General features: G+C 47.1%; 8 protein-coding genes across 8 annotated transcripts; 5 read left to right on the top strand and 3 right to left on the bottom strand.

The window, feature by feature from the left end:
* Nucleotides 1-181: 181 nt before the first annotated feature.
* On the top strand, nucleotides 182-2009 carry JR316_0007848 (Putative agmatinase 1; the record flags this gene model as incomplete). The annotated part of the gene is made up of 9 exons (XM_047893570.1): nucleotides 182-317; nucleotides 385-500; nucleotides 555-597; nucleotides 660-777; nucleotides 833-1083; nucleotides 1144-1265; nucleotides 1349-1448; nucleotides 1650-1810; nucleotides 1947-2009. 9 exons carry the CDS (start codon nucleotides 182-184, stop codon nucleotides 2007-2009), a joined length of 1110 nt encoding a protein of 369 aa, XP_047746885.1.
* Nucleotides 2010-2383: 374 nt separating this feature from the next.
* Nucleotides 2384-4459, bottom strand: JR316_0007849 (putative amino-acid permease C15C4.04c; the record flags this gene model as incomplete). The annotated part of the gene is made up of 10 exons (XM_047893571.1): nucleotides 2384-2517; nucleotides 2572-2774; nucleotides 2835-3040; nucleotides 3091-3338; nucleotides 3392-3445; nucleotides 3502-3609; nucleotides 3667-3968; nucleotides 4021-4114; nucleotides 4187-4271; nucleotides 4325-4459. 10 exons carry the CDS (start codon nucleotides 4457-4459, stop codon nucleotides 2384-2386), a joined length of 1569 nt encoding a protein of 522 aa, XP_047746886.1.
* A 909-nt stretch (nucleotides 4460-5368) lies between these two features.
* JR316_0007850 (Peptidoglycan deacetylase) lies at nucleotides 5369-7095 on the top strand (the record flags this gene model as incomplete). Its single annotated transcript, XM_047893572.1, has 12 exons — nucleotides 5369-5427; nucleotides 5495-5540; nucleotides 5595-5679; nucleotides 5740-5800; nucleotides 5857-5881; nucleotides 5935-6027; nucleotides 6084-6156; nucleotides 6214-6235; nucleotides 6290-6418; nucleotides 6476-6604; nucleotides 6657-6712; nucleotides 6935-7095. 12 exons carry the CDS (start codon nucleotides 5369-5371, stop codon nucleotides 7093-7095), a joined length of 939 nt encoding a protein of 312 aa, XP_047746887.1.
* A 298-nt stretch (nucleotides 7096-7393) lies between these two features.
* On the top strand, nucleotides 7394-9481 carry JR316_0007851 (putative esterase; the record flags this gene model as incomplete). Its single annotated transcript, XM_047893573.1, has 10 exons — nucleotides 7394-7514; nucleotides 7571-7672; nucleotides 7726-7761; nucleotides 7811-7859; nucleotides 7910-7987; nucleotides 8040-8248; nucleotides 8306-8344; nucleotides 8399-8498; nucleotides 8558-9150; nucleotides 9198-9481. The coding sequence occupies 10 exons, from the start codon at nucleotides 7394-7396 to the stop codon at nucleotides 9479-9481; spliced, it is 1611 nt and encodes a 536-aa protein (XP_047746888.1).
* Nucleotides 9482-10758: 1277 nt separating this feature from the next.
* On the top strand, nucleotides 10759-13633 carry JR316_0007852 (Drebrin-like protein A; the record flags this gene model as incomplete). Its single annotated transcript, XM_047893574.1, has 12 exons — nucleotides 10759-10937; nucleotides 10992-11028; nucleotides 11079-11219; nucleotides 11272-11745; nucleotides 11794-12426; nucleotides 12486-12749; nucleotides 12803-12913; nucleotides 12970-13087; nucleotides 13144-13232; nucleotides 13285-13370; nucleotides 13421-13545; nucleotides 13602-13633. 12 exons carry the CDS (start codon nucleotides 10759-10761, stop codon nucleotides 13631-13633), a joined length of 2289 nt encoding a protein of 762 aa, XP_047746889.1.
* Nucleotides 13634-14490: 857 nt separating this feature from the next.
* On the top strand, nucleotides 14491-15165 carry JR316_0007853 (uncharacterized protein; the record flags this gene model as incomplete). Its single annotated transcript, XM_047893575.1, has 2 exons — nucleotides 14491-14518; nucleotides 14579-15165. The coding sequence occupies 2 exons, from the start codon at nucleotides 14491-14493 to the stop codon at nucleotides 15163-15165; spliced, it is 615 nt and encodes a 204-aa protein (XP_047746890.1).
* Nucleotides 15166-15786: 621 nt separating this feature from the next.
* JR316_0007854 (uncharacterized protein) lies at nucleotides 15787-17406 on the bottom strand (the record flags this gene model as incomplete). Its single annotated transcript, XM_047893576.1, has 3 exons — nucleotides 15787-15945; nucleotides 16014-17172; nucleotides 17228-17406. 3 exons carry the CDS (start codon nucleotides 17404-17406, stop codon nucleotides 15787-15789), a joined length of 1497 nt encoding a protein of 498 aa, XP_047746891.1.
* A 6180-nt stretch (nucleotides 17407-23586) lies between these two features.
* JR316_0007855 (uncharacterized protein) lies at nucleotides 23587-24265 on the bottom strand (the record flags this gene model as incomplete). Its single annotated transcript, XM_047893577.1, has 2 exons — nucleotides 23587-23735; nucleotides 23794-24265. The coding sequence occupies 2 exons, from the start codon at nucleotides 24263-24265 to the stop codon at nucleotides 23587-23589; spliced, it is 621 nt and encodes a 206-aa protein (XP_047746892.1).
* Between the last annotated feature and the right edge of the window lie 779 nt (nucleotides 24266-25044).

The raw sequence follows: 25044 nt of genomic DNA on the forward strand, positions 1-25044 counted from the left end.
TCTTTCATGCCGTTACCCACAGAGGGTGATCAATGGTCATGAGGGCAAAACATGCGTCACAATTTACATGTTTCTAGAGATTTTTTTCCCGAGACACGTCCTCAGATTGTCATAAAAGGCGAGTAAAACTATTTAGAAAAACAGTCACCGGACGCCCTCATTTTATCGATCGCATTTACTCATGAAATTCTCCGTACTCCTTGGTTTTTGTTTTTTCGTGACCACCCTCGCCCATGAGGGCCACAACCACGGCGAACAGACCCCCCTCGACTATGTAAGGTTTCCCCAACCAATCTACCGAACAAGCAATGGAGAAGGTCGGTGTATAGCTATTATCCTACTCGCAGTTTCTGTATACTAACATGACACTGCCTCTCGATGAAGTCACTGCCGACGCTATATTCTCTGGCATTACTACATTCGCCAAACTCCCTTGGGTTCAATGTCTTACCAGAGAGCGCCATATTCCATTCGACATTGCCTTCATCGGTGCCCCTTTTGTAAGCTCATCCGAGTTAAATTGGCAATTACTCTTCCTGAGTGACGACTTTCAGGACACCGGCACCAGTTACCGCCCTGGAGCTCGGTTTGGACCAGGTGAATGCAACCTTGATTGCATTCGTCTGGAAGATTATTCTGACAACGTCGCACATTTCCAGCTGGCATAAGAGCTGGATCTCGACGCTTGACTCTTTATGGCGGATACAATGTCCCTCTCGACGTTAATCCATTTAATTCCGGGTTAAGGATCGTCGATTGCGGAGATATACCGGTAACGTAAGTACGTTTTGTCCCCCAACTCATGGCCGTATATATCCAACACACTTTGTAGGCCGTATGATAACAAGTATGCAATTCAACAAATTGAAGATGGCCACAAGTCATTGCTTCAGCGTGAGGCATACTCGCCGTTGGGGAACGATTCGATTACAGGCCAGAAACTCACACCCATCTCAACCGACGGAAAGAACCATCCACGAATCATTACTCTTGGAGGGGACCACACTATTGTGTTACCTCTACTAAGGTCAATCTACTCCGCATATGGTCCGATATCTGTCATCCATTTCGATTCTCATCTCGGTGAGAGTTGGCCTTTATTAATGCGAAGGCTGAAATTTACCGTGACGTCCATCCTTGTAGATACTTGGAAGCCATCCGTGTTCGGGGGAGCGCCCTCTGAACAAGCGGCAATCAACCATGGCACTTATTTCTACTGGGCTAGTCAGGAAGGACTCATTAATAATGGAACATCAATTGCAAGTGTTTCGTTTCATTGTTATCCACTTGATCCTCTCCTTTCTCTCTCTCTCGATTTGCTTTGATCCTAGTTTATTGCCTTTCACAGCACGGTGCCATTAGGACGACTTTATCGGGTCCTGAAGATTACACCAACGACGACGACGCCGGATTCAAACGTATCGAGGCCCGTGAGATCGACACCATTGGTATTTAATTATTTCCTTCACGGAATCTCTAAATTTTTAAAATGCCCGTTAGGAACTGATGGTATTATCAAAAAGATACGCGACACCGTAGGAAACGGTCCAGTTTATTTGTCAATCGATGTCAGTACTTTTCTTTCACGGGATGCTATCAACAAGTATACTAATAGTTGAGTGTTATATTTGGATAGATTGACTCTATAGACCCGGCATTTGCCCCTGCCACTGGAACCCCAGAAACAGGCGGATGGTCTACCCGCGAACTTCGCACCATCTTAAGAGGCCTTGATGGGCTTCAAATAGTTTCGGCTGACATCGTAGAAGTCGCACCGGCCTACGACACAAATGCCGAATTAACAACTATGGTATGTGGCGTACACTTTTTAATGTCCGGGATCAATCCACCTGACAAAACAAACGCACATAAAAGGCCGCCGCAGATGTAAGTCCTCATAGTAAATTTGGCAGCAGTTCGCTCATTTGACGCATTTTTCACGTCAGGTCCTGTTCGAAGTACTGAGCGTTATGGCAAAGACCCCTTTAGGTAAAGTTGCTGGGAAGTAATACATTCCTCCATTTTCCGGATTTCTTCGTACACGAGGCACAAAGTTCTGTCTGCCATTTGAGTACTGTAGTAGGGTTTATCCGGTTTGCCTTTTCCTCGTTAGAAATTTCTTCTCCTTTTATCTTTTACCAAGTGGCATGATTTTATTTCACCCTTGTAGCAACCAATAAAGATCTTTTGTCTTTATCGTGATGTAGGAATTTAACCCGCATAATTCTTTAGTGTATATAACTCGCTGCATTCCCTGAGTCTTGAAGTCTTCGATTCAAACCAAGAGCAGCAAAACTACAATTTTTCAAATATCTTGATTGGATTCATCTAAGAATACAGAAAGTCGCCCTACCAGAATAAAGCGCAGATGGTCAAAGGATACTTATGATTGTTTGATGGACATAGTGGGGCTCTCGTCAATGTTCCGAACGGGCCCAGTAAACCATTTACGGGCAGAAATTACCCAAGATAAGGACGCGAAGATGAACACACCCATAATGATCACCACCGAGTAGTCTAGAATCACATTTAAGACGAAATTAACTGTAGGCATGGAAGTTTTGCACTCACTCATATCTTGCGCCGAGGTTACTTGATGAGGTGGGAAAAATAGCATCAACACAACAAAAGTTACCCATGAAACAGCGACTGCACCGATGGGCGTGGCCCATTTACCCAAGCTGAAAGGACCGGGGATGAGTTTATTGCGTCCAGAAGTAATGCGTAGGAATATTGGCGCAGCATATGACGTGTACAACCCAATCACAGAGGAGCTGTACAATAAATAACCAAATCAATTTCAGCTTGCAAATGTCGACAAGAAATGTACGTACCCAGCGAGTGACGTTAATGCAGTCTCAGAGAATCCCAATACCCCACAGAGTGCTGCTACACCGATGACGAACCACACAGCGTTCACTGGGGTTTGTGTATACTTGTTCATTCTCTTCCAAAGTCGGGAACCTGGAAGGGCATTGTCCCGTGCAAAGGCAAAAACCACACGAGAGGCGTCGACCGCCTGCGCCGCCCCAGTTACGTACTTGTGCATATGGTTAGTATAGGGAGAAAATATTCGAGGTGATCACCTACCTGGACAACGATAATCAAGGACCAGATAGTAAGCATGCCACGTTTCCCCAGAACATTCAGGAACACCTGCCCCATTGGAAGAGGAAGGTCTGTTGTCAGAATATCTGAGACCGATGGAACGGCAAATGAGGTAGCTATCAACAATAACCATCCAAGGCTCGCCGTTCCAATAACCGACACTATGATAGCAAGAGGCGCCGCTTTCGCTGCGTTGGCAGTCTCTTCGGAGATGTGGGCAGCAGAATCGTCTGAGATGTGGCAAAGTCAGAATTGTTCAAGCGCCCATGAAACGGGGACATACATCCTGTCAAAGTCCACATAGGTGCAGTGAATGCTAGCATAAACGCCCATCCATCTAGATTTCTTAATTGGGGCATGCGACTACCATGAAAGGAAAAAAAAATATACCACTGTTCCAACCCGAATTGTTTTCAAAAAGAGTAAAGGCATCCGATGTAGACGCCCTTTTTCCGTCTGAAAGGACAAGGAGAGCTACAATAGCAGCTATACTTGTTCCGACTGTAAAATGGGGTAAGCGAACGGTGATGTATCGAAATGAAACAAACAGTGACTTACCATTGACTAGAACGTAAAATAGATTCAATCGAGCAAGCACGCTGGTTGCTGAAGAACAAACTATTCCATGGGAGAACAAAATGGCTAATAAAATGCCGAATGTCGCGCCAGAAGATAGAATTATAGCGCCGTCGCTATTTACAGCGATCGCAGTCGTAATCATCTGGGCGCAAGTGAAGTCTATGCCACAGACTAGCGTCACTTGCCCAGTAACATTTGCCCACCCGGTTATCCAGCTTGCAAGAGGGGCATATTTTGGAGGTGCTAACTTCGCGGAGAAGTAATACAGTCCAGCGCTCGTTCTGGGCCACATTGGTCAACAATGGGTTTTTGTACTATTTAGCCCCAACTTACGGCATGGAAGAGGCTAATTCTGCCATGGAGAGCGCAACGAACATAACAAAGCAGGAAGGTATGAGCCACCCAAAAACCATGCCTACATGACCACCTGGAGAATTCACTCAGTCACCCTGATCTCCCTGAAATGCAGAGCATCAGATTCTTGAATGCTGCCACATACCATTAAAAATGCCAAAAGAAAGAGTCGAAGAGACGCTCGCAATCACTCCCATAATTGAGAAGGCAAAACATACTGTTTCCAGACGCTATAGAGCAAACCTCAGCCAAAGGGTTGCATCGATAACTTCGGTCAACTCACAGAGAATTCTCGACGAAACTCGCTCCTGTACCCCAATTCGGCAAGCTTCAGGTCATCGGCACGTATGATGGAGTTAGTGTCCGTATGATCAACTGTGAGCACTTGAGCGTCGCCTTTTTCAGACTTGATGTCCATGGTTCGAATGTCTGCCGTGAATGGCCAAGCGTCGTAGTACTTGTAAGTATAAAAGAAGCAACAATCAGCGTCTGCATGCTGGTACCGGCTGAGAATATATTTCCACACCGATATCACCTTGACATGTCAAGTTCCAGGCTTTCATCCTTGACATCTGTGCCCTATTGGAGTAGGAAATAGGATGCAGGGGTTCCGCGGGTCAGCAAGGCACTTCATTGGTTGATAGGGGTGGAAGAACATGCCTGAACCACAATTTTTGGCACAACAATTCCTCCACGTGATTAAATCGTGACTGAGGGTGGGAATGAATTCTATTTTTAGAATAGATGTGATTATTTTCCTCTTTCAATATCACCTCACCTTGTGGGTATGGGTGTCGATATACGTGATGTACGGCCTTTTTCTCTGGCAATACATACAGTTATACACTTTCCGCAGCTAATGAAGCTCCTAAATTAACATGTATTGATTTAAATTTTGATGCAATGCACTGCAGGGCAATGTACTACTACTATGTCTTCATCGTTCAACGGTATTCTAATTGTTTTAGTGCCTAATAATATCTGTCGATCCACAAAGATGGACTTCATTACAATTAAGACAGGGTGTAAGAGAGGAATAGACTACCAAATCAACCGACGCTCTGACATTCAACTTGGCTGAGTCTATTATACCGAACTTAACTTGGAGAACACGCAATGCCATCAAGAGATAAGGACTTGCCGTTCTTTAAAAAGTCTCAGCTCCAGCTTCAGTTGTAAATTGAAAAGGCCGGATGTTACCGAAAGGGCTTAGTCGTGCGTGTGAAACGAACGCCCTTCCCTTTGATTCTGTATCACCTTCAGCGCACTAGGGTATTCCCTGTCAGCTCAATCGACCTATCTCCACCCAGAGTGTTGAATTGAAGAAATGCCGGCTAAACGAGTGCTAATCGGGTTCGGTGTCGATGTTGACGCTGTCGCCGGATGGTATGATCCAAAATTAGCGAATTTAATGACGCCCAGAGCTCATTAAAACTCTTTCTCGACTACTCAGGCTTGGATCTTATGGAGGAGAGGATTCTCCACTCGATATCTCGAGAGTATGCACCTATAGATGTACACTTTAAAGTACACCACCAACCCCATGTATCTAGGGAATGTATGCAGGAGAGGTGGGAACTCCTCGTTTGCTCAAGTTGTTCAGCAAATATGGAATCAAGACGACCTGGTTCATCCCTGGTGAGTCAAAACCTCCCTTGAAAACTCGGCATATAAACTACTGAATAATAATCCTACCAGGCCACAGTCTTGAAACTTTCCCTGAGCAGATGAAAGCAGTGCGAGACGCGGGTCATGAACTGTAAGTACCTAATTGTCAAATCGCGCTCGAATCGTTAATTATAATACATCTGATAGGGGTCTCCACGGCTACTCGCATGAAGTCGGTCCAAAGTGCCATGGAAAAACTTATTTTTTGACAAATATTTGCTTAAGAACCCAGTCGCTATGACTCTCCAGCAACAAAAAGACATCTTGGACCATACCTACAATTTGCTGACGGAATTCAACAACGGCATTCCACCCAAGGTACGCTAACGGATTTGTTAATTAAACATTCACATTGGTAATGACCTGTATAAAAGGGAAGTGTTGCACCCTGGTGGGAAACAAGTAAGGAGGGTACCGATATTCTTCTTGACAAGGGAATAGAATATGGTGCGGTTCTTCAATTGTATCGATGGATATAATACTTCACATTCATTTCACAAACAGATCACTCGAGTATGGCTCACGAGTGCGCTTACCACTACCGTGCTTGTTTTGCAAATATCGATTCAATTTTTTTTAGCTCACAGGCCTACTACATGAGGGACGCAGATTCCTGGACCAAGATAGATTATACCGCAAATGCCGCGACATGGATGCAGCCGCTTAAAAAAGGCAATGAAACGGGACTTGTCTGCATTCCAGCCAACTGGTGTGGATTTTTAGTACTTTCATTTGGATAAAATGATTCAGTTATTAACGATTATAGGTATCTCGACGATTTACCTCCCATGATGTTGGTTATCCAGCATTTATATTTAATTGATACCGCAGCGTTCAAAGCTAACGATATAACTTCTGTAGGTTCATTAAATCAAGCCCGAACTCCCATGGATGGGTAAGCTATCCATTAATGTGACTACAGAGCACAATTTATTGTCCGAGAATAGGTCAATTCCAGGGACGTTGAACAGCTATGGAAAGACACGTTCACTTATTGCTATAGGTATGCTACAGTGCTTAGTATTATTGGCAAAGGATTCATTAATAAACATTGGATCAAGGGAGGAAGAAGAATTCATTTTTCCTATTACGATTCATCCTGATGTCAGCGGGTAAGTGATGTTTGGCTCCTCTCTGTAATCCCCCTCAGTATATGACCATTACTAGTCGTCCCCATGTCCTCCTTATGCTGGTGAGAAGATGTCTGGGTTAAAAGTATGCTTAGCGAATGACCAATGCATCTCGCAGGAGCGCTTCATCGAATGGGTAAACACGCATGAAAACGTCCATTGGGTTCCAATGATAGAAATGGCACGAGATTTCAGGAAGAAGAACTCGCCTGCTCCTAACGCAAAGATGCCTGTTGGTCTGAAGCAGGAAATCTAACATGGTCTTTATTTTTCGATGAAAGAACGTTGGGAAGGAATTTGTACATCATTAGTCAGGAAATAGGAAATATCACGTTCGAGACCCCTATCTGGCGCCATCTAACCTTCGCTGCATACTTCAGTCTCCAGCTGACTGAGTAAATTATTTATGGATGATGCATTCCGCTTATCCGAATGCCGATGCAGATCAGAGTTCTCGCTTCTTTAACCTCCTCCCCATCTTGCTTTCTACCTCCATCTGAGAGACACTTTTCATCAGACTTGAACGAGGATAACTGAACGAGGGTACATTCAATATGTCTGGAGCACCACATCTGCACGACGAGCTGGCGAATAATCCAGAGAGAGTTACTGTCGAGACAGCATTTGGGCCTGTAATAGGAGGCCGGGCACAGAATGGTTCCGCCATTTTTTTGGGTACGATGTTACTATCACTCAAGACAGAAAAATGGTTATTGACAGTTATGCCTCAGAAATCCCCTACGCGTTGCCTCCAGGGAGATTTGAAGACCCTGTCGCACTCCCTTCAAATTATCGTTACGACAAAGACAGAGAATATATAAGGGAGACTACATGTTAGTACGCATTCTTGAGGATACGTGAAGCCCCTAAAACCTTTCGAATTTAGATGGTGTCCAACCACTAAACGACGGCCAAGCGGCAGGTAGTCCAGATGCTCGTACAACATAGTGACTATCTAAACCCCCTTCTAGATATGCCTTTTAAAGACAAAGTTGGATATGGAGAGCCTTCAGAAAATCCGTAAGGTCCCCTCGCATCTCTCAAGCATTTATACTGACTGTCGGTCATAGACTCTTCTTGAACATCGCCATACCTCCTACTTTCCCAGAAGTCAGGAGATTTCCGGTGAGGGTATACATACATGGAGGGTAACTTTATCGTCAACCGTGTTTTCAGCCCTTTGTAATCGATAAACCTTAGTTTCCTGCAATTTGGATCACCTCACACACTCGGATCTCAAGCTCAATACATCGCAGCAGAGCGTTCGGAGATCTGGGTGAATGTGGGATACAGGCTTTCGGCGTTTGGCTTTATAGCCTGTGACAAGCCAAAGCTCACCGGAAATTATGGCTTTAAAGATCAATGGGTGGCGCTAGAATGGATCAAAGCAAACATCGAGGCTTTCGGAGGTGTGTTGTTTGTCCCTGGGTATAGGTCCATAGGACATGATCTCTGACCGACTTCAGGTAATCCAAATGATATTCAAATAACCGGGCTATCTGCAGGTGGATCACACGGCTGGAAAGTTTATTGCAGATATTGACATATGCGCGTTTTAGGCGCACATTCTGTGCATCAGCTATTGCACCATGCGTCCTTGCTTCCGGAGGGAAAAAAAGCACCATTTAATTCGGCTGTTCTTCAGTCAAATGCAATGCTGTAAGTGTCCGTCGGCATATGAATTTTTGTGAAGCATATACGACGTTGGGTCCCGCCAGAACCGATCCAAAGACACCCGAGGAGCTACGTCCGCAATTCATTGCCCTATGTGAAGCTCTTGGTTTAGATCCAGAAGCCCCCGACGTTCTAAACACCTTGAAGGACCCAAGCAAAATTTCATGGCAATCAATCACGAAGGTAATTGAAACCGATGCTATAGGACACTTTGGTACATTTCGAGGATGTCTGTCGGAGGATTGGATATCAGTCAATCCAGGACCTATGGAATGGCAAAGGTGTGGGGGGCTCTCCCGGGGCCTCCGGACTCGGGGGGTGAGCAGCATCGTCGTCGGAGATCTCATCGAAGAATGGTATCTCTACTCCATCGCTCATCCAATCAAGCATCCTGAAGATATATTGCCCAACTTGGAACGGTATATGCCAACCGATCTTGCACAGAAATTGCTTGAAGTATTCCCCAAGCTTCCACCGGATGCCGGAGCAAAGGATAGCGCGAAATTATATGGAGATATATTGAGTTGTACTCAGGTGCACCTTCCTGCGCGTTTGCTTGCTAAAGATTTGGAAGCACAAGGGTATCCGATTATGAGGTATGAGATTCGTTGGACACCGGAGAAGTATCGACCATTAGGTTTGTGCACGTCTTTTACCCATATACCAATTTTCACCGATTATTAGGGTACGTGACACATGGATGCGATCGGCTTCTGTGGGCCTTGCGAATCCCAAGTTTAGAGCCAGTAGAAGTCGATGTCGCCAAGGAATGGATAGAAAATGTTTCAAAGGAAGTGGAGGGGATGAACGCAGGAGAATCTTGCCACAATAGCCGCCTCATGCTGACACTGAAGGAAGACAAAAGTATAGGTTGGACGACTGACGAGAAATGGGAGGATTTAATGAAATTGGAGCCAATCTTGGAGTCGAGAAAGGGGAAATTTGGGGTTGCGCCCTATAATCTGTAGCGCTGAGTTCTATGAATAGTTGGTCAGCATTGTCCTAGGTTTGCTTGTAGTTAAAAGTGTTGAAAAAGATTGCTTGGCTCGAGAAGTAGTTCTGTACGCCATTTCTGTGCAAAAAGAGGGTGTTAATTCTTTTTAAAGGAAAAAAGGTTCCTTTAAGCTTTAAACAAGATTGTAGAACTCTTGTAGAACCTCGTCGTAGTTGGTTCTAAACTATGATTGAGGACGAAGTATCAGGTAGAGGACAGTCGGACAGTGTGACATTGAAAGTAAGTAGATCGATTTCGAGTGTCACAGGCACGACATGGGGTATTGTGGTAATGCTGATGCTCCTTAAGAGAATACCAATTTGAAGATCAAACAGCAGCCTGAGTACGCGTCGGATGAACTGGATGAACGAGAAACAGAAGCAGTAATGGCAGACGCGACGGATGTGAAAAAGAGAATTTTATATCCGCGAAGGGGAGCAAGCTCACAAAGGCGGGGCCCGAGGTAAGCTAAGAGACAAAGAAAAATAGTTCTTTGGCAGGTCCTTGTATGAGATCGAAACCCTCGACAGAAGGGTTTCACCATCCCATCCTCCTAGTACAAGTCTAGCAGAAACTTCCTAATGGCAGCATTTAGAACTGGTCTACCTGCGAAAAGCAGTTGAATGTCAGAGTTCAAAGTGAAGAAAATGGGAAGTCCGAAGAACAATGTTTTGCTTTTCGATGCGGCGGCTTGAACTTCTTTGGCTTCGAACAGCGGGTTATGCCCTCCCCTCCTCTATTCTCAGAGGACAGTCCGAAGTATGGTCGTCGTACTCTTGAGTGTAAGACGTCTCTGGAGAGAGACGTAATGGCGAGGGCGAACAGGAAATTAATGATTGAGTAACGAAGCTTTGAATGGGGGAGACTCCCGGTTGGGGCTGAATCGGGAGATGAAAAAAGGACACTCCGAGGCAGAAAAGGTTTTCGCAAAATGAGTCCAAGAGACAGGCACATCCACAGAAAAAAACCCAGCTACCAGAAATTTTTTGGGATGGGCATTAAACGCACGTTGACTAGGTTATTGACATTGAGACATTTCAGATGCAAGTTGCAACACTCATCACGTGATGTCGGAATTCCACGCATTCTCGCCATTGAAACGGCATGATCCTTGAACGTAACAACATCTTTTACTGCGCGTTTCTACATTTTTTACTTATCGCTCATAAGGATCGTGTTTAGCACAAGTACGTCTTGTAACTTGCTTTGCCTTATTGTCTTCCTTATCACGCACCATAGAGAACCTGGGAGATGTCTCTCCAAATCAATCTCTCTAGCACAGAGATTGCGAAGGCGTACCAAGACGTTATCGATGGCAATGGAATAGATTGGGCGATATTTACCTACCAAGGCGGAACAAATGATCTAAAGGTGCAAGCAACTGGAAATGGAGGATTAGATGAGCTGGAAGAGGAGTTCTCGGATGGAAGGTACGTTTAAGGTTTATCTGATATCACACTTGCTACAAACTGAGTTTTGTGAAGGATCCAATATGCTTTTGTTAAAGTGGTAGATCCTAATGTAATTGCGAATTCTCTTATAGTGCCTTATCGATCTAACGCACCTTGTAGAGTCAACTACCAAAATTCGTTCAGGTCAATTGGTGCGGTGATGGTGTACCAGAAGCTAAAAAGGGGCTTTTCCACACTCATTCCAGCGCTGTTTCTCGATTTCTACGGGGCACACATGTAGTTATTACTGCTCGAAACGAGGTGCGCCTTCAATCATGGTTCAAGATTAATTCCCTAAATCATGCTCTTGTAGAATGATGTCACCCCTTCCCTCATCATGTCGCGGGTTGAGGCGGCGTCAGGGGCCAAGTACTCAAATCAGAAGGAAACACCGCGAAAATTCGAGCCCATCGCTCCCGTTGGATCCAGTTATACTCCCGTCGGAAAGGTAGATATTGCGGCGTTGAAAAAAGCACCACCGCCTGCTTCCAAACCCGCAGCACCTTCGTCGTCTAGGCCGGCATTTAGCGCACCTAAGACATCGACGCCATCCGCAGGATCTCTGTACGGAAAGACCATTCCCGGTGGTTCCGCTCCCGCAGACTCATGGCCCGAAGAAGAGGTTGCACCAGTGTCGACACCTCCCCCGCCTCCTCCAGCATCATCCCGCCCACCGACCATCCCAACCAGTAATCGACCTGCTTTCAGCGCGTCACCTGCTTTCAGCGCGTCACCTGCTTTCAGCGCGTCACCTGCCTTCAGCGCGTCACCAGCTTTCAGCGCATCAGTCAGTACCTTTAATCACTTATAAATACTTTATTTATGTATCATCAAGGTTCCCAAACAGCAGCCTACCCCCGCCTTTTCAGCAGTGCGCCCCTCTCCAGCTTCTGCGGCTGCACCTGTAGCTTCCGCCAATGTTCCGACAAAGCCGTCTGAAGAGGACCGGATTGAGCCTGCCAAAAGCGCCTATACACCTGTCAGTTTGCCGACACCGAAGAAACTCAAGAATCCGTTTGCTGCGATGGAGCAACAAAGCGCGGCTCAAGGTTCTAACTCCCCAGCTGGCGGTACCAAAAAGTTGTCGTGGGCAGAGAGGCAAGCACTCGCGAAAAAGCAAGCAGAGGAGGAAGAAGCCAGAAGCCGCAGTGCTGCATTTATAGCTCCAGCTGCCTCCCCTGTTGCTAAGCCTGTCTTTAAATCGAGTGCTCCAGCTTTCGGCAAAGCTTCAGTCCCCCAGAGTACACCGAGAAACTTTGGCAGTGTTGGTGCGGCCGCTGGTGCTGGTGTCGGGGTTGGTGCCGCTGCCGGAATTGCATACGCAGCTCAATCTAGTCAACCGCCACCCCCTCCTCCTTCTGCTCCTACCAGCTATGTCTCTGCCCGTGAAGCTGTTCAAGAAGCAGCTTGGGGTGCCGAAGATGCTGCAGAAGAACCGGAACCAGAGCCTGAGCCGGAATATGAGGCTGTAAGTACCTCTCTAAGTTATCTAAAGTTTATATCCTCAGCAAAACAACTTTTAATTAGCCACCACCACCACCTCCGCCTCCACCTCCGCCGCCACCGCCTCCCCCAGCACGCGCTGCTGAGGCTGAGGTGGCAGAGCCAGAGTATGAGGCCCCACCACCACCGCCTCCTCCTCCTCCTCCTCCTCCGCCACCACCACCACCACCACCGCCTGCTCCCGCTCCAGTCGCGCAAGTGGAACCGGAGTACGAGGCCCCACCACCGCCACCACCACCCCCGCCTCCGCCTCCTCCGCCGCCTCCGCCCGCGCCTCCAGTTGCCCAGGTAAGCTTGATTAAACATACACTTACCATCTTTGACCATTTACGGTAATACAGATGGCCGCTCTATCTGTGGCTCCGGAACCGGAACCAGAACCAGAACCAGAACCGGTCCATGTACCACAGTCTGGTCAAGGCATAGTTGCAGTCGTCCTTTATGAATATGAGGTAACATTCATTACGTTGGCAATTAATACCACTTACTGAGCTACGATGACATTTAGGCAACAGAAGATAATGAAATGAATCTAGTGGAGGGAGAATACATTGAACAAATTGAAGAGATTGATGAAGGTTGGTGGTCAGGTGTTGGTCCAGGAGGAAAGTCGGGCTTGTTCCCAGGTACACCCATATTCAATGCAATTTATGTCGCCACATTGCTCATTTGATTTCATTAGCCAATTACGTCGAAATCGTGGAACATGCTCCAGAGGAAGAAGCAGCGCCGCCAGCGCCGCCTCCTCCTCCACCACCACCTCCTCCACCCGTACGTTATCAAACTGTGCAACAGTGCATGCGCAATGCTGAGATCTCTTTAGGCTGCTCCCGCTGCTCCTCCCGCACCCCCTCGTGCGCCAACACCCCCTCCTGCTGATGTTGGAATCACTGCTATAGCACTCTACGAGTTTGTATATTCGTCGTTTGATAGAATGCATACACTGACTCCTTCTTTAGTTATGATGCTGCTGAAGACAACGAGATAACGTTCCGTGAAGGAGAAACGATCACTGAGATTGCACCTGCCTCAGAAGATTGGTGGCAAGGCAAAAATCCTCGTGGCGAAATCGGCCTCTTCCCTGGTGTGTTATCTCTCCTGGTCTGGATAGGCTTTTTTCTCACTCGATTTGATTAATAGCGAACTACGTGGAGGTTCAAGGAGAGGATTGATTAAACATAATTCAAATAGATTTCTTTCTATATCGTTTTCTTGCTTTCAAATTCCCTTTCTTTTTTTCCAACGGTGTATGGACCTTGCATCTCACTTTTTAGGTCGTCTTTGCTTGGTTTTAGGTCCTTTGTTCAATACATCAAAGCAGGCATTTCCCCATTCGGAATTTAGAAGTTGTTGGTCCCAAATAGTCACCGTTGTCAGTTGGTCCAAGATGCCCCATCCATAATTCGAACGTAAACTGTTACGAACAAGATTTGCCCTTCAGAAACCAACTGAACCTTCTTGTGCTCCTTCACTCTGTCAGAAGCTTGGAATATATTTACCTTTATGTTATTCTCAGGCTTGGGTGAACCTTGGAGCATCTTTCAGACTTCGCTGCCATCCAGCTGACATTCTTATCATGAATCATTAAGCGTGCTTCAGTCCACTGGTCCCTCGTTCAATTCGACAGCTGTGGGGTGAGTCTATGGTTTTTCCTTGCGTCCTTATATCTCTAACGCTATTCTCCTCCAAAAGTCAACAATGGAGGGGCGCTAACGCATACAGAGGCAGATTTTCGAAAGGCGCAGTTCTTCTTCTGTTACGGGATGGATGATCCATGGCTCAATGAGTTGAGCAGCTCTCCTCTCCATCAAGTCATCCTACGTGTGTGTGTGTGCTGATAATTTATTTCTAATCTCCTGCGGGACGCTAGACTCCTCTCCCGGTCCTTAATAGTATGTCAATCAATTCACACAACCTATCACGATGCCAGCAACGCCGCCCCTAATCGTTAGCCACTTTTTTTTTGCTCTTTCGTTGGCAGGTGCGCCACGCCTGTTGGGTCACCCTTTGCGTTATCGAGGATTTCATTATGCCTATCGCGGAATACACGCTTGACGGTGTGTGTATATGCGCGAGAACATTTGGGCGCATATATCAATGGTTTATATGTCTTACAGCAGGATTCGACGAAGCTAGAATACGCATATTGGAACCTCCTATTAGTATTAGTATCGTCCCAGAGGCCCACAAATCCGTCCGCGCACAGCGTGAGACAGCACGAAAAGGCTCGCCACTCAAGTCACCGCTGCTGCCGCTGGCCCGTGACTGCGACTCTGCTGTGGCACCAGCAGCACCTGCTAATCAACGAAAGAGACGTCTCGGAAACGAGGATAGTCTCCTAGCTCAACATGCACATGACGTACACGTACTTGAAGTTGAACGCCCAACGAAAAAGGTCAAAATCAAAAGGGACGCGCATGATGATGAACCCGTCCGTATATCCGATGTCGATGAACCAATTTTAGTCGCGTCGCCGTCTGCACCGCAGAAGCACTCCAAGTCAGATATCCTTGCGGAGGAATCAGGCGGTGTGCCTGTACTTGAATCTGGAGCAAAACACGTCTATTTCCATCACCCAAAGCTTGCTCGCCGGCAGGCTGAGGCTGTAGCCAAATCTAAACACGCGTTTAAAAAGTGTATCGTTCGCACAGAGAACACCAGCACCACGCAGCCCAAAAAAGCAGGCGCAAGATCCACACAGTAAGATCTGCCTACTACAGTCCATTGAGTTTGATAGGGTTTGCTTACTGACCAAAAATCCGCAAATGGTCTAGTCCGCTGAATCCGCATACACTGTTCTGGAATGACATATTCGCAAAGTCGTTTCCCAGAACCGGAACAGCGCTATTAAAAGTGTCAGTGCGGGACCTGGTCCACGCACCGCGAACGAAAGGAGTCATATTTGATGTCAATAAGTCCTACCTGGGAAAGCCTTTCATTAACCTCGAAATTGAAAACGACGAAAAACATAACAACGCAACGCATTGACGGATGACGAATACGTTCTAGGCATTTTTTCCGCGTCGACTATTTATTAATTACAAATGAATCGAAGCAAAAATAAACCATGTCCACCAAGTTAGATAATTTTGTCTGTGACCGGCGGTGGTGGTTGTTGTCGTCATTAAAAAAAATGCCATCGCTATTCCATGCTTGTATATACGACTGATTTGTTGGATGGACATCAGTATCTGGTAGGCATAGAAAAAATGCGTTGGCGTGTAGGGGTCTCACGAATGACTCGCGAGTGGGTGGGGTCACTGGGGTGGCTGGGCTGCAGACTCTGCGGCGCCAGATGGATAGTATAAAGCAACTGACTATCCTACTAGGTAAAGGTTCTGATGGACGGTATGCAGCGCATGAAAACCTGTTCAAGAAGTGACTCATAATGAGGCCTGTACGGCAGGAAATCCGCCAAGACAGACATGTGTTCAAGGTTCCAATGTGAGTATTGCCTGGTACTCATTTCGGATAAGAATAAATCCTGAAAAGGGTTGATATTAGTCTTTACTTTTTCAATATACGACGCAAAGAGCAAATCATAGTACATACGATCTGTTCCGCCTGCTGGCCGGCACCCGTAACGACTGAAGTGAACTCTGGGCAATCCCATGCGTGAGGCAGAATGTATTTGACGACTAGTTCCAGTCGGTGAAGTTGAGAAAGCTTGGTTGAAATTATATCGATGAGCTGAGGCGACAGTGAAACGAGACCGATGCGTAGACGGCTCAAACCCTGCTTCCGGCCTGAGAGCATGCTAACGACCTCCTCCACATCATCAAAAGTCCGATAGCAGCCTGTCAGAGACAAAGAGGTGATAGTCGACGCAAATTGGGAAAGGCATGATAACGAAGTGTATACGGGGAAGAGATTTGAGCTGATATCGAGGACACGCAGTTTGGGTAGATTGACACCATTAATTGCAGACCTGATCCAGGTATCGAATGACACAAGATCCGGGGTCAGCCCACGCCCTCCGATTTGGGTGGCGCGCAGACATAGTGTTCGAAGAGAAAGTCGGTGGACAGATAAGAATTGTGCGAGGCCCCTGGGGTCTCCTAGGTGAGTCGATTCGACAGGGACGGCGATGACTAGCTGCTCCAAGGCTGGTAGTCGCTTAACGGCGCAAAGCAAGGGAGATAGGTCTGCTGGTTCCCATGATTGAATCATAAGTATTCTCAAAGTTGAGCGAAGGCGGCTTATTGCTGGAGCGAGGTGTGCGGTCAATATCTCGTTTCGTTCCCAGACGGAATCAATATTTTCGGAATGGATGGTCAGCTGCAGCTCTTGCAGGTTGTCGACTTTGAAGGACGGGGTCAAGAGGTTCCGCATATTCTCCAGGGATAGGTCCAGAGAGAGTTTCCGAAGATTTCCCTGGAAGACGGTGGATAGGAAGGGGACAGCGGTCGCGCTGATGGAAGGCATCCCGCACCATGTCACGTAATAGTCGGTTACGTTTGGCAGCCCGCTGAGGACTTCGAGCATAAGTTGGACGACATCCTCCGCCCGCTTTAGTGTCCGCAGAAGCCGTATGCGGGGGTGCTTTGTTGGCCGCTTTGGTTCGAGAACCAGATTGGCGATGTCGACGAGTTTGTCCCGCAACGAACGCCGGAGAATTGGCTCGGGGTCGTGTCTTTCTTTGTCAAGAGCCTCCTTCAGAAAGCCAGGATAGACGTGGAGTATGCGGACGCGCTTCGCCACGAGCGGATCCCTGGACAGGCAGATTAGAGGGTGTCAAGGAGGAGATGAGAGTGAAAGGGGAGTACTTGAGACGCGCCAATCTCCTGAGCATCCTGTTGTCGAGGTAGGCAAAGCTCATCTGACGATAGCGACAGTCCATGGCGAGCTGGAAGAAGGCGCTGTTGACGGTGAGGAGATCCTGGAGGACGAGGGCGGGGAGAAAGTGGGCGATGTGGAGCCATATTTCATGGGGAATGGCTCGCATGGAGGGGGAAAGGGGGGGCGGAGGGAAAGAGTGATGGTATTGGATAAAAGGCAGCCATTTGAGATCTCGCTGCTCGCCATAAAGAAGAGAGACTGTTCAAAAGCCTGTCACTTGCCGTGATTGTTCGACAGCCAAAGTCGGCCTTGTTCCATTTTTGACTTTAATGACATTATGTAATCCCCTTCTTTTTGGCCTTGAGGCTGTCCTCAACAAACGACCTCCACTTCAAATCGGGTTAAACTCGACACATGCTCTTGACAAAACAACGGCATATGTTCTAATCTCACCAACAACCGCTCACCCAGGCGAATAACCTCAAAGAGGCTCCTCCTCCGGACTAGGCCTATCTGTTCTGCGGGATTCGCAAAAGCGAGGTGTGCATTATGACTCTCCGTCGCCGTGAAAAAAAAGTCGCACAACTCCGTCTACCCCTCGGCACTCCGGCAAATTCCATCCATTCTAGAACGCTGCAACGACGCTGGTTTAACTTCCAATAGCCTTTACCTAGCCATACTCGTCCCGCTCTGGGGCATTTCCTCGCCCCGCGGTCTATCGCCCTCCTTTTGGCCTTGTACACCGGCTTCTGCTTCGTTTGGGTTATCATATCTAGGCGACCGTTATCTAGAGTGAAAGCTGCTCCGCATTGCGACATACTTACTTTGGTTCAAACTCGACATGGAAGTGCAGCTGGGACTAGACTCTGCGCGAAATGCATCCCACTCGTCAAGCTAGGTAGGTATGTAACCCAATCTCCGACGCCTTGTCACAATGGCACGCCTGCGATACAGATACGCCTCCTAAGGACGTCTTTACTTGCCTTGTCACCCGCACGTCCGCGACATGTCCAAGCCTTTGTGCAGACTCGCTGTGGTGCCATCCATTTGCTGGTGAATTCCACGTCAAGTGCAGGCATATTTAGACTCTGGTCCAGGCAACAGTCTCAATTGGCATGCTATCTGCGCGCGCGTAGATCATTTTGGCCGGAACCAATAGCTGGCAGATGTACGCCAGTGTACAAAAGGCAGCTCTGCATGCGCAATGGCCTTGGATAGCCGCATTGATGAGGATAAAGTGCGGGCTGCATAGGCGTCATACGTGCACGAAATTTTTTTTTGCTCCCACCCATATCTTATATTTGTGACACATATCCAAGGGCAATGAATGACTACAACTTTCCGAGTACGTGGGGCATATGGAGTGTTTCGAATGCACACCTTGGCCAGACACAATCGCATTGTGAGCTATGAAACCTTGTTACAAGGCTGCGCTGCATTATCAGTTGCCACTTGTATATGTATGTGTCCTACTTAGTCTTTCCCAGCAGTGCTACTTGCAAGCTGAATATAATCTGACGTAGCGCATATAATGACGTTAGGCGATGTTGCGGCTATGAATCGCGCAAAAAGCAATTGGCGCGGCGTATATATGGCGCGCGGCTATAACGGCGTATAGAGGGGCTTCAAGGTGCCTTTACTTTAGCTTGCTCAGACAGATCATGGGTACCTTATCTTCCGTAACCTATTCTCAGCGCACTGGTGACTGGCGTCGTCACAGGGGACCTGAATTAAAGTTCACTTTCACGCGTCTTATAAGCGTGCGACGTGCGAAGGGGAGGTGTCCCTGGGCATTGTCGAACATGTCGTCACTTGGTGAAGAGCTTCTTTGATCCAGCCTGCAGCATCCCAAATACCACTACTTGACGGCTTAATTCATCCGTGTAGTATGAATTATTGCGACATATGTACTATTATGCATTATCGTCGCAATGGAGTGTCATCCTGTGTATTGATGACTGCAGGCTTGTTCATGGAGTGGAGTGCGTCTAGCGTACTTTAATTAGTGGACGTATGTATCTCTCCTAAACGCTGATCCATCTCCTCCTAGTTCTGAGCCAGCACCTCACTCATTTGACACTCTGGGTCCTGGAACATCCCGGAGGAATGGACTAAAATTACACTCAAAGTCCATGATGAATCTATCATCGTTATTTTTCTTTCTGATCCGTATTAACGAATCGAACATGGGGTCGGTGATTTATATTGGCGAAGATGAGATGCCTACGTATACGGAGCTGTCATCTTTCTTACAGCGCAGCGAGAAGGCCGTCATGAAGCACAGTGCGTTGCGTTGCGTTGTTCCATGTACGAATACAAGGGATTCATTCTGAATTGGAATCGAACGTGTAGCAGGGTCATGCCATTAACAGAATGTTCACATATTTTATACACTCTCTGAAACAAGATTCAGCGTGCCGAGTCAGCTTTACGGAGAAAAAACAAGGTACGTAGGTACTTACATTGTAGCGTAACATTCCACCCAGCAATATAGACAGTATGTGAAATTGGATGCGGGTGACATGCTCAGGTGTAATTCAATGCATTGGTCTTCTGCCGAGGCCCCGACTCGGAATTTTCGAACTCAGTACTCAGTGTTCACTCAAGTATAGCTTGAAAGTTGAAGCTTGACGTGTCCAGGAGTATTTTAAGGAATCATAATATGAACCATCATCATCATTGTCATGGCACAACGATTTCCTGTGTTCACACCACATTCATCACCAGCTTCATCGCCATCAAGTTTCTGCGGTATGGAGAAGCCTGAAGGTAAGCAGCATGGATGCACTCACAGCCTACAGGGACCCCACTTGCTTTCGGACTCAGGAGGTTAATATCGTGCATGGGGTCAAGGTTGGCACATCATCGGGACACGACGTTCACGGTCATCAAATACGCACACGTCGGCGGGATAGCAGAAGGTATCGATAATCTTTTAACAAAGAAGCCAGCAACTTGAACCTATGGTATGAACGGGCTTCTGCATATAATGTTGAAGCCAAGAACTCCGTTACCTACGTCTGCGTGTTGCAGCTTGCTAGAGGCCGCGGACTTTGACTTTTGTCCTTTTGTCGGGTTCGCGTTCACGTTCACGTTCATATTTGCCTGGAGGTTCTTTTCGGTTTGACCTGACGGATTTATCAAAAGCCTGTTCAGGATACTTGCTCTCCTTTCAACTTGTTTGTTCAATGCACGGGCTGGCAATTTGCAAATCGTCAAAACCTAATGGGAACTATCAGGCAGCCTTCCGAAAATACCAGTATTACCTACTCCCCAACAAAAATCTTGGGAAAAGTAAAAAGTAAAAAAAGACAGGCTTTTTTGTACTCTGGGAGAGCAGCGAGCTACATAGTCATCCAAGCTGCAGTGCACAATTTCACTGGCCATACAAAATAATACACGACTTGACTTACCCGCAAGGCTTCGTATATTCGCCTTAGGCTGGACTACTACTACTCTTTCACTTCTCTTCCATTTAACTCCCCACCCATAACCCATCCCTTCTCTTACCTCTGCGTCTTGAAAAGACATTGGTTATATTTTTTCTGTGTTCATCCTTCTCCCCACCTCGCACTCGGTGTACCAAATTCGTCTAATCAGAGTCACTTTCATTGTTCAATCGTACCGGCTTTGGAGATGGCAAAACGAGGATTGTATAGGTGCGTTTCAAGAGGCCTTCCTTTGCTTATTACTGGTTTAATTCCCCCACACTTTGGATATTCGGGGTATGGGCGCAGTGACCCTAAGGACCTACAATCATAGCAACAATCAAATTTTCAAATGTGGGTTACGGCCTCCACTCCACCCCACCTTTGGATCATCATTCCCCATCAGAGTCTACCTCGAACAAATCCATAACCCACAACTCAGAGTCACACCCACAATTACAAAAAACTTTGTTAAACTTGATTCTTATATATGCCAGAAAGCAAAAAGCAAAAAGAAACATCAAATGTCGTCTAATAATGAATCCGGAGATGCAGTGCAATAAGGTATGTTTATGTTATGTTATGCAACATAGAATAAACCTTCGTAACATCCCATCGCCCATACCCATCGCCCATACCCATTCGCCATCATCAAAACAAAAACAAAAACAAGGAGAGCGAAAGAAACATGCAAACTCGGCCTCGCTAGTGCCAAAAACTAACAAAAACGCCAAATGAAGAGGTCGAATAGAACTGGCGATTTGTGAGATATGATATAATACGGTATGGATAGCGCCCAAAAGCCATCTGAGTGACATGTGATCGTACAGCACTAGCCGCCCGTTGCGCATCGCCATCCATCCCCTAGCTCCCAACCTCCCAGCCAATCAATCATCACATGCATCTTCCTACCCACCTCCTCTGTCTTGGCACGCACAAGCCCGGAATCGCTGCGCTGCGCTTGATGTCATCGTCCATGCTAGTTGCGAGGCGCAGCAGCGGATACCGTAAAGATATCGACCAAGGGGAACGTAAACACCATCGCAATTCGGATAAATTGTGTAAAATCGTGCGCGCGTCGCAAGTAGTGTACGCGACGCAAGTACGTTGTACGTTGTACTGCGGGCTGCGGCTGCGGCTTGGACTTGAGAGACCTTGAAAGTTTGAAGTTGTGTGTGTGAATTGGCAGGCCGTCCGCGACCCTGCTCTGCGTGCGTGTACGCCCCACGGACCATATCATCATCGTTACCACCATCACCATGAGCTTCCCATTCCTATTTCCCAACAATCAGAAACAAAAGGTCCAGTCGAGTTGTATCCCCAATAATCCATGGTATAGAAAATCATCATCATCATCATCATCAATCACCGTCACCATCACGCATCAACACCCAACCCCATAACTAAACCAAATCCAAGTCCAAGGAAATATGAAAAGTAAGAAAAAACGAAACGAAACCGACTATTAAGATGCCATGAAAACGAAAAAGAGGAATGCGAAAGTAAAGATAGCGTATGATCGAAACGAAGCTCAAAACAAACAAACAAGCAATACGACAAACCAAAAAAAGAAAAAAAAAGGGAAAGCCAGCAAACCAAAGATTTTAAAATTTTAAAAGCATCCGCTCACCGCAAATAGCGAACGCCGTGTGTATCGCAACACGAACGCAAACCGGTGAAAAGGGAGCATGCAGAGAGTGTCCAAACAAGAAGTATGATATGTAATGATAAAAAAAGAGAGATAAAAAGCTAATAATGACGATGACAATTGATGATGATGGATGGATGGAATCAATGCAGACTACATACAAAACAAGAGGGAGGAATAAATAATAGAAACCGTGGAATCAACAAAACGAAGAAGAGACATTTGCACTTTTTTTAGGTTCACTCTATTCTGGAATAGAAAAGGGAATAAAAAAAAGCGTCCGGGGGAAAAGTAAATAAGCGCGAGGGAGGTTGGAGTTGGGATAAGGGGAGGGGTAAAACAAACATAATAAAAATTTTGGCAAGCTGGGTAATGGATTTGGGAGGGGGTAAACTGGCAGAAGAACAGAAGAAATAATGATACCACGCAAGCAACCTTGGTGAAAATGATGATGATCGATGATGGGGGAATCACTGAGATGATGTGATGGGAATAAAAAGGCGCACACAGGACCGAGAGTAAGACACGATGTTGGGATAGGATAGGATAAAATAATGATATCGATGGGGGCCAGCAGAAGGGAAGAGAAAGAGGCCAAGGCGTGCATATGTCAGGTAGGTCCAATTTTGAGCGCCGCGCTGTATCATGAGGCATAGATTCAGGCGAAATGGACTGTTTCCCAATGACCACCAGGTGTTGCGACAAGGAAGGATTGCACCATAAGGACCGCACAGTCTGGATCCATTGAATACGACAGATCGGGGAAAAGAAGACGGCGAAGTGACCAGAAGTGACGTGATCGAATGGGTAACATAACACAACGTGATCGGCTTGTGTGATCGTGTGACAGTCACGAAATGGCGGACCAGGCTGTAAATTTAAAACCCAGGGGCCAGGAGAAGATGGAGAAGGGTGAGGACACAAACGAAACGCTTGAAACAGAGCTTCAAGAACTGAAGATGGCCAAAGAGTAAATCATCAAGAGGAAGAAAAGAATCATCTAGGTTCTAAGCCGCACTCGCGGAGAATAGATAGCCTGGTTCGGAATTCTTTTGTGTTTGGCATGGCTGTGTTCACGGAGGGAGGCGATGAGGAAAGATACGGGGTGAAGAGCAAGGGTGGAATTGGGTGTTCTTGAATTTAAAAATTTGTTATCATGAGTGGTTCATGCGTTCGAAGGTCGTCGAAAAGTTCGTTGTCGGAATAGGAGTAATGTAATGTCAAAAAAGTCGTTTATTTCTTGTCTTGATAGGGACAAAGCATGAGGGCTCTAAACCATACTCGGTGTTCTCCGCTGATACTGAGGCACATTGGTGGCGCGCACAGGTGGTGGACGAGATGCTGGTCGGCGGAATGTATGTCGAGACATGATCATCTTGGCCATGGACGCGGGTACTTGGGTATCATAGAGAGCTGGTACTGTATGAAACAAGAGATAAGATCAGTGCACACGACACGAGGAAAGCGCAGGACGAACGAGGATGGTCGAATGCAGGCCCTGGCCGTCTTGTCTGCTGCATCTGCGGCGTCGACGGTGCTTGCCAACCTCCACGCTCTGATCGCGGGGGAGCAGCTGGGAGGCTGTCCCATTTCACGAGGCCCCAAAGCCATGAGCTTGTCTTCTTGCTGTCTGTCTGTGCTGGTTCTGAGGCCTTGGAAGAGGGCTTTTCGCGCCCTGGCTGAGACCGAGATTCCGATGCCGGTGAGGACGCTCCCACTGATGTGGAGCCGGACTCCTGTTTTGCGATAGCGACAAAAGACACCCTCTTGCGGCCTTCTGTCCATGTTGGGGGGCGTACATAGAGGAGGGCGGCTCGTATACTAGAAAGGACGACAAGGGTAGCGAGAACAACAATCCAGGTGGTGGGCTTGAGGAGGGTGTGGGCGACGCCGAGGTTGAAGGAGGGCAGGGACGGGAAGGCGGGGACGGAGACAGAGACAGCGTCCATTGCTGGGAGTTGGACGAGCATCATCTTTGCCGACGTCGACTGAGTGCAATTAAGAGCAGTCGAGAGTTGGGAGCAAAGAGAGAATAGGAGCGAACGTGGTCACCAAGGGGAAGTCACTCCGCTAACCAGTGTAAATAAGACAAACTGGCCTCGGCATTTCCCGTCACCCACCAGGCATGACCTGCTTCCCTTGCGAACTTGAACCGCATTCCTCCCGACTGTTATCCTGCCATGCATGCCTCTCTTGTTATTATTTCTCCACAGTCTCTACTATCTCCAATGTACATGCACGCTCCCTCTGTGCGCTGCCTCTCCTTGAGAGTCTCATATCATTATCACTCCATCACCTGCACCTTTCTAGCAAGCTTATTATTATTCATTCCCCAACTTTCTCTCTATGCCCTTCTCTGATCGTCACGGTGATCCTCGCTAACCAGTACTTTTCGTCTTCCTCACATGAGTAATTTTCTTGTCTCTTCCCGGGATCATATGCCGCGTACTACAGAGTCATCATCATCTGTCCATCTGCATGTGTCGTCGTCACCATCGTTTCCTCTATTAAATCCCAAGCCCGGCTTCTAAAGACAGAAAAAAATCCCTTTGGAATGCACCATATCAAGACACTCTAGCTACGTGTTATCTCTCGGCTTGTCTGGAATTTCTGACTCTCACCGATGGGTATATTCCCAAGCATTAACTGATGGATCCCTTCATTTCTTACGGAATCTAATCTTTTGCCACTGATCCTCTTATCTTCTGTATATCAAGCTGTGCCGCGT

Source organism: Psilocybe cubensis, chromosome 7, assembly GCF_017499595.1.
Source record: "Psilocybe cubensis strain MGC-MH-2018 chromosome 7, whole genome shotgun sequence".
NCBI lineage: Eukaryota > Fungi > Basidiomycota > Agaricomycetes > Agaricales > Agrocybaceae > Psilocybe > Psilocybe cubensis.